This window comes from Ursus americanus, chromosome 19, assembly GCF_024610735.1.
Source record: "Ursus americanus isolate L20-20 chromosome 19, mUrsAme1.1.p, whole genome shotgun sequence".
Classification (NCBI taxonomy): domain Eukaryota; kingdom Metazoa; phylum Chordata; class Mammalia; order Carnivora; family Ursidae; genus Ursus; species Ursus americanus.
The window spans coordinates 2519772-2532392 of NC_142145.1; the positions used below are offsets into that span (position 1 = coordinate 2519772).

Here is a 12621-nt window from a genome sequence, read left to right on the forward strand (position 1 = left end):
CACGTCTCCCGAACGGACACACTGATCCTGGGATCCAGTTCCATTTCATTACCAGTCACTCTCAACTACCTCACAAGGAAGAGGAAATGGACAACTACCCTCAAGAATAGAAAACAAGACGTTCTCACACCCTTCAAACCCCACGGATCTCAGTTCATTACAAATTCACCATCGCTGTGTTGGGTTAACCTCACTGTAAATGTCGCCTACAGAAAACATCCATCTTTAAACAGTTGTAACTCACCCCAAACCCAAATAAGTAAATATACAGGAGTTTTAAAATAATGCAAAAACTATTTTTATTATTCTTCAAGCCAGCACAGTGGCTCTTGGCATAACTATCCGTTTCTAATACAAAATTGGATTAAAGAAATATCATCCAATGTATAAATAGACCATGAAACAATTTTTAAGATAAAAAAAGAATTCTTCTGAAAAAAAAAAAAGAACTGATTTTAAAAGTTCTCTTTAGTGGTGAATCGAGAACGAATCCCTATGTCACTGCAGAATTTGTCAAATGGTTTACAAATCTTGATTTAATACAAAAGTCTTCATGCCGTAAAGCATTACACGTAAAAAAGATTAAACAGCAAAATCTTTTATGATCACTGCCTATTGTTCCTTCCACTTAATCTTTATTTTAGTGCTTTAAATACTTTACTCATCATCCATCTGAGAAACTACCGGAGCGCCTGTCTATGAGGGGGGCCGGTTCACACTGGGTCAGCGGGACAAAGAGGACACTCGGCTTGTGAACCTTACGGAGGCAAAGAGAACGTCTTACTGGAGAGACACAGGGCTTCAAACGTTACAAAAACTCTGCATGCCCACACTTTTTAATCAGTGAAGGTGCAACTAGGTTTTAAAATGCTAATTTTCATTAGAATAAGGTAAAGATAGAGAGGCCCCAGATGGGAATGTAAGCACTTTTGAAATTCTATTCTAAAAAGCCAAAACACCGACTTTGCGTGAATAGAGACTAAGTGGCAAAAAGAGAAGAAATCTAGACGACTACAAAGTGCCGGTTACATGCTTTCACCTTGGCCTCACTTTACATGGTAGACTTGAGAAAAAGACAGATTAGCAATGGTCGACGCTTGGATTAATTTGTTTGGTGGGGGGGCACAATATTGACTTTGAAATAAACCTCTGGGGAAAAAAACAAGCAAAAAGCAGGCAGGAGAGGTCTCTAAAAATAATACCCAGGAAGCAGTCCTATATATCTTACATATTTTCTTAAAACAATGTTACTTCCATAAATCTGAGTGATCACTTAATGTTAAAATGTGTATCTTCATGAGTTACACCTATTTCCCAGCAAAGAGGAAAATCCGCAGGAAGAACAGAGATCTACTTACACTTTAAACAAATCCTGTACCTGTCCTGACACATGCATTTCTTGCACATAAATGCTGCAGGAGAGTTTAGACGAGAGCGGAGAACACTAGGCATAGTCGTGAGGCTCAAATTCACATTCCCCCACGAGCAGCAGCGGGCAGGGGAGCGCGGATGCCCCGTGAACTGCTGCGCTTGGACGGAAGAGAAACTCGACAGAACAGCGGGAATCCCTCACTGGGCAGAGGTGCCTGGTCCGTCAGCACCACGTGGTCAGAGGGCCTCACGCTGTGAGGGACGCCTCTGCTCCTCGAAGGGTCTCCCCCGTGCACCCCGTGAAGGATCGGTGGAGGCCCAGGAGCGCTCAGGGCAGGGGCATTTCAGGTTACGTTTTTGTTCATCTGTCGCCGTTCTGGGAAAACAGGAGCGCTTCTGCGTTCCCCAGTGGGCCGGCTCCTACGCGTCCCAGCCCCCGGCTACCTCAACAGCACCGGAGCTCTCCCGGGACTCTAGTGTGTGTGCAAAGGCGGCTCATTCCCTCAGCGCACGGGACGGCTTCACGGGCAGCTCACCACAAAACTGGGTCAAAGACAGTCGTGAACTTCCGCGGTACTCAGACGCCCAGGGTATCGCTCACTAGGGCCCATCACGGGCGACTGAACACAGGACTGACGCTTGTAGCTCATACAGACGGCGTGCCTGTCCGTGACCCGTATCCTGACTTTGTAAGTTCGAAGCTCCTGAGACAGACCTTGCAGGGTTAGTTTCTATGTCTGGACTTCACGGAGGCAAGGAAAACACCATTAAAGTTCTGCTCTGTTATAAAATGATCTGAACTTGAAATTAATTCATGTGCCGAACTATCATATAGTAAATATTTCAAAAGAAAAAAAAATTAATCACACTTCCTAACTTCATTTTTTATTTATTGTTATTCCAAAGCAGATACGCTATGATGAGATATTTCTAAAAATACAGTTATCTATTCTCAAAACCCTGGTTATGCAGGAGGCTAGAAATCTCGTCAGAAGACATTTATCAGCCAGTAAAATATAAAGATCAACCTGTACTCCACCAAAGGTTCAAGTGAAATTATGCCTTTACAAAACCTTATATTTTCAAGGAATGTTTTGCAAAGAAGCAGCTTTTATAATTAGGAAGGAAATAAAAATAATATATTAACGTCTTGTGTTTGCCTGCCAATAGTTAATAAATTGAGAAAACTCACAAAATGAATCATTGACAGATCTTTTTTCCTTTTTCTTTGATGAAAATAGAAGTAGGCTTTAGATTCACCTGGTAAGGCCTAAGCAGGCAACGGTCACCAATACAGTCCACTGAGCTATGCTTTCTGTACAATTAGGAATTAAATAAACCCCTTTCAGAGACTTGTCCTGAGAGATGACATTTAATGCTACAACCAAAATAAATAACCTAGCAAGAACACAATTTTTTAAATTCCAATAATTTCAACTTTGGAGATATCTGTTCACCAAAATTAATCAACATTTCTAAAATATTTTAATACAAAATTATAAAAGAAAAGTGCATTAAAAGCAGAATCTTTAAAACTCTGGCACAATTACAATTCTTCGGAATATATGGACTACAGCCAGCTACACTGACATTCAAGGAAAACCTCAGGATATATAATAAGTCCAGTATCACAAGAATAAGTCAAATAAGGCTTTTTTTTTTCCTTAAAAAAATATACAATACACAAAGCAGTTTGAAAAAAAAAGTAATATTATTTAACAGTTTTCTGACTTAAATATTTTCACATAACCAAAGTTTTTATATCATCATCAATATTATTTATGTACATACGCCAAAAAGTCAACAACAACAATAAATCAAAAGATGCCCTTTGAAAAAATAACAGTGAAAATGTCTCTTTCTTCAGGAATCTGAAATGAGCTTCTCTCTTAATATACAAAGTCCATACAATATTTATAATAAAACTGCTCTCTTCTGAAACCAGGGAGGCCGTGAAACAAAATAAAGGCAATTATTTTTCAGGAAAAAAACAAAAGCAAAACAACCCCACCTGTATGTTACAATGGAAAAGATACCCATTTATTACTACAAGGACTACAATACTGATCTGAAGTGCTCGTGGGGAGGTCAGAACTCGGATGCGCTCTCTCTGTAATCGGGACGAGTGCTTCTATTTACAAAATATACTGTTCAGCCACACAGAGGCCCATATACCTGTCTATGTACACGTGTATTTATATATAGAACATATAAATAATTCTGAAGGAGAGATTCACATGAAGTAAAGAACTTTCCGTCTTTGGAATGCTGTAGGACCAACGCACACTCTGCCCCGGCTCGGGGTGGGATTTGGTTTGGGACGTGTTCAATGTGGCACCATTGATGACAGTAAAGAGCTCCCTGAAATAAACGACACACCTGCCTATGCGTGAAGAGAGGAGCGCGGGCTCGGACGGGGCGTCATCTCTAACCTACGAACACGCTGCTTCGTGACGGAGGGCGGGGCCGCGGCTCCTGTGCTCCGAGGACACAGTTCTGCTCTCGCCTGCTTGCGATGTATGGCTTGTGCTTTCTGCGATCATCTAACCCGGGGACCTGAAGGTGGACTTACAAAAAAGCAAGTGCGGCCCCGCCCCCATCCTGCGAGGACACTTTCATCCTCATTTGTGCCCCCCCGCCCCGTTTATGCCCCGATGCTGCATTCTTGTAGCTAATGGTTCGAGAATCATAATGCAGAGAGAACGGTCCAGCCATCTCTCCAGGTATTCTAGTAACTTACGGTAGACTAACAAGAGTCGATTTCTAATTTCAAAATGCACAGAGAAAGAAAATGGAAAACACTTCCCTGTGTGTTCTAATATTTTTCTGAACATCATGCACCAATTTTATGTTTGTTTTATAAGCTATGCTTCTTATAACAGAAAGCATGAAGAAAAATCTATCTTACTTTTTCCATGTTAACTTTCGTCTTTGCTAATACAAAGAGGTCACACTACAATGATAGTAAGATCCAGTTAACGTCTTTGTAACCAGACGCACTGGCCGCCGAGGAGAAGGCAGAACTGCCTAGTGTATACCTGAGTTCAATGATTTGTAGACAAACGACAACGACGCGTGTGCACTGCTCCCAGGTGTTTCCTATCAGTCTCTGAAGACAATGATTCTGGAGATAATTTTATAGCCAACAAACTAGCATAGTAACATCTTTAACACTGGAAGTTTCAGAACAGGAATTCCAAGGGCTCCGTTCCTCACCACATTTAACTTCAGAAACGGCCTTCGAGGTGGGGACGGGCCGCGTCAGAACACATTGGCCAGGGCCTGCCACTCGCTCGCGGACTCCTGCACCACCTCCTCCAGGTGGAGCGTCCGGCTCAGCTCCTCGGCGCCGCGCTCCTGCTGGATGACGGGCTCCTGCAGATTGCCTGCGCACAGACGGACAGAGTCTCAGACACTCAGCAGCACGGGGACTCACGTTGAAATAAAGACAATTTAAATCGAGACAAGAAATTTCTAAATTGATTTGCATTCCACCCCAAAGAAAAGGAATCACTTGAGCTGCAGGTGTACTAACTAGGTCGGTGGCAACCCCCACTTTCCGAACGTGAATAAACACAGCCCTTGTTCCGCACGCTCCCACCGCAAGGGTCACATCAGCGTGAGGTCGGCAGTAGCCGCTGACTGGGAATGACAGCAACACGAGAGTGTGCCTTCCTAACAGAAAGAACAGAGCGCTAGAGCGGAGGTGAGCGCAGGGGCGGGCGCACGGCGGCCCGTCCCGTCTCACAGACCGCACTGCCCTGGACGACCCCGGCCTCAGACGCCGACACACGCGGGCTCCCCCACAGCACAGCCAGCGGCCCTGCCCTCCTCGTGCAGACGCGGCAGGGCCCGGAGGAGCCGGAGGGAGACGTGGCCCAGCGCCCCGGCCCGCCCCCTCCACCAGCCTCCGCGGTGGAGTCGGGCCCGAGCGGACAGCCGCGCTCCGAGGGCCCGGATGCACCCGGATCCGGCCTCTGCCCTCTGCCCCTCAGCGAAGCCCGCGGAGGGGCCGCCCGGTGCGTCTCACCCGTGTAGCTGTGCGCGCGTTTCATGTGCAGCTTCATGTTGCTCTTCTGGGTGAAGCCCATGATGCAGTAGTCGCACTTGTAGGGCCGCTCGCCCGTGTGCTTCTTCATGTGCACCTGCAGGGCGCTCTTCTGGTTGAAGGCTTTCTCACACAGAGTGCAGTGGAACGGCCGCTCTCCTGGGGGACACAGTGTCGTGTCAGCGTCTCTGGCGGGACCGCACTGGACGAAAAGCGCTGAAGAAGGGACGGGAGTTTCCCAGCCCTCCCACCCCAGACTGCTAACTCACAGGTTCCTAGCAACACTGCCCCGCGTGAGGCACGGATTAAAACTTGAATCAAAAGCTACTCAAACTCCTAGAAGCATCCAGAAATAAAAACAGAGCACATATGGTTTAAACAGTGTTCTGAAGACAATTTGGGCAGTAAAGCAAAATGACACTAAGTATATAAGAATGTCAAATGCACTTAATTAAAAGGATAATTTATCCAATATTTTTTTAAATGTCATTGTAATTGCTTTGAGGTTAATACAGAGGGATGAAACATGGAAGGAAGTGGGCACGTTGACTCCTGCCGGAAGCCAGGCTAGGCCAGCATCACCCAACTCCTGGCCCCGCTGCGCCCTCTGGGGCCTGCTGTCCCTACCGCTCGCTGTCCCTCACTCTTCCCCACACACTCGTCCACTGCCAGGCCCCCTGGGGCACAAGCCCTCCCCCTGGGCCTACGAGGTTCTTTCCCATCGACTGGGCACGGCTGCCTCGTGGTCAGGCGTCACCCCCATTCCCTGCGTGGCCTCCCTGGACCATGTGTCAGCATGAAGCCTCACATGGTTGCTCCAGGAGCACCTGCTCTGCATCTTCCCCGGTGTCACCCTCTGTCACTCCCAGTCTGTCCCTCCCACCCAGTGCCAAGACACAGGAGGGCTTACCACTGCCCCCCACGCCAGCCAGAGCCCTAAAGCGGCCGAAGGATGAGGAAGTCACTGAGGTGGTTCCGCCACGAGTCGGGTGACGGGCTGAGTCACAGGGAGATTACCCTGGTGGGCCCACGTGCACCCCTTCAAAGCAGAGGCTTCTATGGCCAGAGGCAGAAGGGGAGCTGCAGGGACCAGAGGCTGCACAGGGGCCGTTGCTGTCTGAGGGCAGCATGCACACTGGGGGGGGGGTGGTGGTGGTGTACCCAACCAGCAGAAGCAGGGCCCACAGCAATATGCCCTCAGCAGGTTCTCCCAACCCTGGGAAGCACCTCGCGCATGCTAACAGGCAAACGGTGGTCTCTATTTCTTAAAACCATGTTTTCGAGTAAGTACATTAGAAGTACAGCATCATCGTCTTTCATGCAAAAGCTGTTTGCCGAACACCTGGGCGGTGCCGGGTCTGTGCTGACAAGCAGGGACGTCACTGACCACGCCAGGGCCCGAGAGCTGGGGAAGGACGCTGATGGGGAGCACCTGCTGGCAATACAAGGAGGCCCGTGGGCCAGCCAGGGGGACTGGGGGGCAGAGAGACCTCCTGGGGAGGGGTGTCCAAGCTGACACCTGCAGGCAAATCAGAGACGGCCAGGCCAAGGGAGACAGGGGCTGGGCAGGCAGGACTAGCAGAGAGGACGCTCAGGGAGCAGAGGCGGGACTCCAGATGGCGAGGTGAGTGTGGGACCCCGAGGCTTCCCACGACCGGGTGCCGCAGGACGAGGGTGTGCAGCCGTGGGTGGGACGGCTCAGAGGACAGCAGGGTCCCACCCAGAGGTGCTCGGAGAACTAGAGGGTCCCGTCTGCCAGACTCCCAGGGTTTCCGTGTGGCTCTGTGCGAACGCGGGGCTGCCCACCAGACCAGGAGGCAGGTCCAGCAGTCGGACCCCAGAGGACAGGCCGCAGCAGACAGGGCCCTGGGATGGTGGTGTTTCCGCATGAGCCGCAGTGAGCCTCGCGGGGCAGCAGAGGCAGGGGCTCAAGTGAGTTGTCAGGAGATGGGCCAAGAGGCAGAGAGATGGGAATTTGTGTCTTGGTGTTCTTGGTTTTTCCTCTGAGACAACAGACCTGAGCAACCTGACCTGAGTTTAGGTGGTGACAGGAAGGCAGCAAAGAACAGTCTGAAGATGTCCGAGGAGGAGAGAGGGTGGCGTCCCCCCAGAGTAGGAGGAGCTGGAGCCCGGAGGTGGGGGTGGGGGGATCCCGATGAAGGCAAGGTCCCCGGAGGCCATGGCACCCCCTTATGGTTCTACTTCCCATGGTCACCAAGGAAACCGCAAAATCTTTTACTTGAAAAGTTAGCATGATACATTGATGAAAAATGAGGGAAAAAAACGAATATGTGGACCTAGCTTTATAAATAACACATTATGCTGTAGATGAGTATTTACACATTGAGTCTCATTTTCTCGCCAGCTTCCAGAACCCTGACCCGGAAGCACGCAGCTCACGTTACCTGTGTGGATACGGCTGTGCCGCTCCAGCTGGCTGGGCTTGGCGAACGCCTTTTCACAGGTGTCACATTTAAACACTCTGGGCTTCTGAGAGCTCAACGAAGGGCCGGCTTGATGAGTCTGCATGTGCTCCTGTTACACACACAGAAAGGAAGAAAGACTGAGATCGTGGCGGGACTCACAGACCTGCAACAGGAAACACGACCGCGGGACCACATGAGCAGCAAGGACGACCCGAGCCCCATCAGGGATGAGCGTCCCCGGGGATTCAGCGGGGTTGGAGGGTGGCCCCCGGACACCCCCGGGTACCAGCTGTGCAGGTGCGTGGGGCCCCTGCCCTCCCTTGGCACCACGGACCTCGATGGTTTTTAGGAACACTGGTCAGCTGTTTGGGGGGATGGGCCTCGACTGAGAACTGTCTGAAGCATTTCTCAAGACTAGACGGGCGCTACGGGGTGGGTGAGGGAGATCAAGTGGGGTTGCCAGAAAACACAGCAGAGAAAGCACCTAGGCACACGAATGCCTGCGGGTCTGGAGGGCGGACATCCAGGTTACTGTGCGGCAGGAAGGCTGGGATCCATGACGGGCTAACAAGCCATCAGATGAGGCCACTTCTGGTAACGAGGAGCGCTGGCTGGGTACACGCCCCCCACCGCGGCCTGTGCCCTGACCCCGGCCCTGGAACGCCCTTCCCAGAGCCCTCCCTCCCCCTCCCACGTACTGTGTGCATGTCTCAGAGTTTACCCAGCGCCTCTCCCAGCACGCGGACCCCATTCTCAAGGTGGGTACAGAGCAGGCTGCCGAGGGGTCCCTGGTCCCCTGAAGAAAGCCGTGCCAAGTGCGGGCCCCCAGGGAGAGGGGAGTTCCTGCTTCCCCACAGCCCGGCCAGTAGGTGCTGGCGGGTGTTTTACTATTGGCCACTCTGGTTGGTGAGAAATGGTATCTTAATGTCATTTTAAGTCCCAATAGACACGGAATCGGAACTGCACGCAAACATGTAACCCAGCAGATCTGTTCCAACTAAAATCCCACTGACTTTTTGCTCCAAAAAATGGGAAAGTGTGTTACTCTTTCCTTTCTGCGAGCGAGATTCATGACTTCTACTGACTCACAGACACCACCGGGTAGCCCTCCCTCGCGGGGACCGGGGCCGGAGCAGCGGAGCGTACCTTGAGGTGCGTGGCGCGCTTGAAGGCCTTCCTGCACACGGGACACACGTGGATGCGCTCCCGGCCGTGCACCTCCTTGCTGTGCTGCAGGAGCATGGCGGCCGATGCGCAGGTGCGGCCGCACTCCAGGCACTGGTGTGCCCGGCCCTCCTTCTCGGGCTGCCCGCCCTGCGCCACGGAGACGTCCGCCACCTGCAACGGGCGAAACCTGACTTTCCTCAGGGGCTGAGGTTTGCAAAGGGATGGACGACAAGATGACAGATGCACGCTGACGCGGTGTACCCAGCCCCCCCTGCGCGCTGTCACCCCGGGAAAGGCAGCGGGTCAGACCGGCCTGCTCTTGCAGTCCCAGCAGAGCTCAGCGACCAGAACGGTGCTCCGTGCATGTCGCCTTCCAGGGCAAACTGTCCTGGCTGCTCCCTCCCTGTGTCCTCCTCTGGTAACCGATATCGGGGTGCTGAGTACAGGGGCACACACTAATAGCACGGAGCTGTTAGTGGGGCAGTGTTAGGTTACGCAGGTATAAAGGGTACTGCCCCCAAATGCTACTGCTTTCTCGGCAAACTGAGGGCCAGTAATCCTGAGCAGAAGGTGTGTTAGCTCTTGACTGGATTACAGCATTTCCCGAAACTTTGAATCACAACCAATTAGGTTTTCAAATCATTGTAATGGGATGCCATCAACACCCCGAAAACAAACAGAGCAGGGGTTTATTACTTAGCTTTTATAAATAAGCTTAGTGTTGCAGATAAAAACTTGTATATGACAACTTAGTGAAAGAAAACTATAAGTAATTTTAACAAAAATTGATGGGATTTGTCAACATTTTTATTCTAGTTTATCAAGTACTTTTCATACCTTTCTAATATACAGAAATGGATAAAATTTAAAGAAAAATAGTTAACAGAAGATTTCTACAAGGTGCTCTAAGATCATTCATCTATACTATGATAAAAAAAGAACAGAATGAGAAAAGGGATAAAACAAACAAAAGAGATCAGGAGCGCACAGATGACGCAGTCTTGTCACCCGCCACCACGGAGCTTTGTCGGGTGACGTTCCTGTCAGGTGTACGTGTGTCTGCATGTGAGGCCTGTATGTGTGTGAAGCAAAGAAACCACAGAAACATGGTGACGTGTTCAGGTCAGTGCATAAAATCTATTTCTTGCGAGTCAAAGAAAAGTCTGAAGCCGTGGGAATCGAGGAGACTTGGGCAGCTCCAGAGCTTCAGACGCGCACACAGGACGAAAGCCGGCCAGGCGCACGGGCTCAGAGAAGCCGGGAGCCAGCGGTGCCGCGAACGTTCTACGCGGGCGCCCGCGGGTGTCCCCAGGAGCTACACTGACGGAAGGCCACGACGAGCCAGAGCGCCGCGCCCATGTCCACCAGCGCGCTCCGAGTCCTGGGGGCCCTTCCTGTGCGTCCCGGAGCTGCCGCGGGGCCATGGAGACCCCGAGACACAAACTCGCCTCCAGCTGGAGGAGCGGGGGTTGGGGAAAGTCCCCGTGCTGACCCTGTCTGATTTCTTTATAAAGAAGGAGTCCTCGTCCCATTGAAAAACCAGTGATTATTGTCCTGAAACTCATTTGCTCAAACTGCATAAACTAATGCTGCTCAGAGCCAGTGATCGTGTATTATCTGTACTTTAACTCGGAAAAGTTTTAAGGGAAGAGTTTTTATTAAACTCTTCTATATTTAGAACCACCATTTACCAAATGTCTTAAACCCTCAAAACACACATTTTAAGGAAAAAACTAATCAAATCACAAATAGGCCATGCACACACACGCGTGTGTGCATACAAAAAAGTACAACCAGACCTAAAATAATCCGCTAGGGTGTTACAAGAAAACCCTTGAAGGGAACTAAATGGCCATGTGAAGTCTGATCAGTAGGCAAGCAGAAGGAGATTGAATAAATTTAAAACTCGCCTCACACATGACTGGTCTCTACATCTTATTCTGTGGCACAAAAACCGCGCCCCAGCAAACCACAAACCGTGGAATGAGGAGGCAGTACCCACCGTTCAGCACAGGCTGACCCCCAGGCCGGCGCGGCTCCACCCCCGCTCCTCACCCCCATTCGGTTGGAGACGGCCCCCCAGGAGTGGCCCCCAGCCCCTCTCAATCCACGTCCCTTACAGCCCGCGGCCGAGCGTGGACGCAGGTGCGTGGCGTACCTGGTAGGCGATTTCCTCACACGCAGCGGCGGAGGGCTGCGGGGTGTGGCTCACCAGGATGACCTGCGGCGAACCCGCGCCCCCTGGGCCCGACAGCGAGGGATCCGTGAGTAAGGCTGGGAACTGCTGACCCTGCCAAAGACGGACAGTTCAGAAGTTGTGACGTTATCCCATCCAGCAGCGACGTACAAGGTCTCTCACGGTGCAGCCACCGTGGACCACACGTGGGCGGGTCCTCAGAACAGTTCGCCACAGAAGCAGCACGGGACCCAGCTCTCCACTCCCACACGTGTGCTCCAGAGAAATGAAACCCGCTCCCCCTTAGCTCTCGCGCACAAATGTTCACCGCTGCCACAAACGGGGAGACCACCCCAACATCCAGTAGCTGGGGGGTGGGTGCACAAAACGAGGTGTGCGTGCGCACGGAATACGGTTCAGCCCAAAGGAGGCCTGGGGTGTGTGGCACAGGCCGCGCCACGATGACCCTTGAACGCAGGATGCTGAGGGAGGGAGGCCGGCCACACAGGACCACGTGCTGGGGGACCCAGGGATGTGAAACGCCCAGAACAGGTGCACCTACAGAGACAGTAGCCTGGTGGTTGTCAGGGGCCTGGGGCTGGAGGGGGGCACGGGGAGTGAACGCTAACTGCTCCTGGTGCCACATTTCTTTCTGGGGTGATGAAATGTTCCCAAACTAGATGTGGTCATGGGTGCTCAACTCTGTAAATACACGAAAGACCATTAGATCCTGTACTTTAAATAAATGAGCGGGCGCTGCAGTCTCTACGGTATATCTCAGGTCGTAAACATAAAGAATGCTTATTTGTTTACAAATGCGCCATCTTGGGAAGCCACACAAACTACTTTGAGTCCTACTACCATTCCAGCACACCTCACTACCCACGGTGGATCTGGGACAGAAAGAGAGAATGGAGGGGGTGGGGTGAGACGAGACATGCACACAGGGGAGTCTGGCCAGGCCGGCCAGACAACAGGCTCCAAATTGGAAGCCACACAAACTCGTACACCTGCCAAATCAACGCTGATTCTCACACACGTCACGTGTGGTCACAACACACACGTGGAACACAAGGATTTGAAGAGCTGACATCAATGCACAGGGGGAGGGGCACAGAGTCAGCAAGAGCACTTTGGTCATAGAGCACACGGCCCACGGCCCCGGTGCCCCCGGCCAAAGATGAGGGGTGCTCCTCACATCTCCGGGGCAAGCCCAGCTCCCATGGGGCAGATAAAGACTGGAGCAGGCATGGGACAGTAAGAAATGGACTGAGAAGGCATCAGAGGGATTGTAGTCCACTTTTCAGGGGAAAGATACGTCCTCAGGCACACAGGGACCCCGAGGCAATGGGGTAGAACATGGGGCAGAATGTAAATTTACAAGGAGAGCATGAGGGATTCTAGAGAAAAAGAGCTTCTTAAATTGATTTGCA

General features: G+C 51.2%; 1 protein-coding gene across 7 annotated transcripts in view; it reads right to left on the minus strand.

Annotated features, from left to right (window-relative positions):
* Positions 1 to 274: 274 nt before the first annotated feature.
* Positions 275 to 12621, minus strand: part of ZNF236 (zinc finger protein 236) — a 109598-nt gene continuing 97251 nt past the window's right edge. For 5 of the 7 annotated variants that reach the window (XM_087869722.1, XM_087869721.1, XM_045790288.2 and 2 more), the window contains 5 exons: positions 11171 to 11302; positions 8992 to 9183; positions 7825 to 7954; positions 5402 to 5578; positions 275 to 4757 (listed from right to left, as the gene is read on the minus strand). In XM_087869722.1, the coding sequence (XP_087725848.1) occupies positions 4633 to 4757; positions 5402 to 5578; positions 7825 to 7954; positions 8992 to 9183; positions 11171 to 11302 (756 nt within the window). In that variant the 3' untranslated portion in view covers positions 275 to 4632. Of the gene's footprint in view, positions 4758 to 5401; positions 5579 to 7824; positions 7955 to 8991; positions 9184 to 11170; positions 11303 to 12621 lie in introns of those variants that run through there. The other 2 variants (XM_045790293.2, XM_045790292.2) reach the window with 1 other exon arrangement.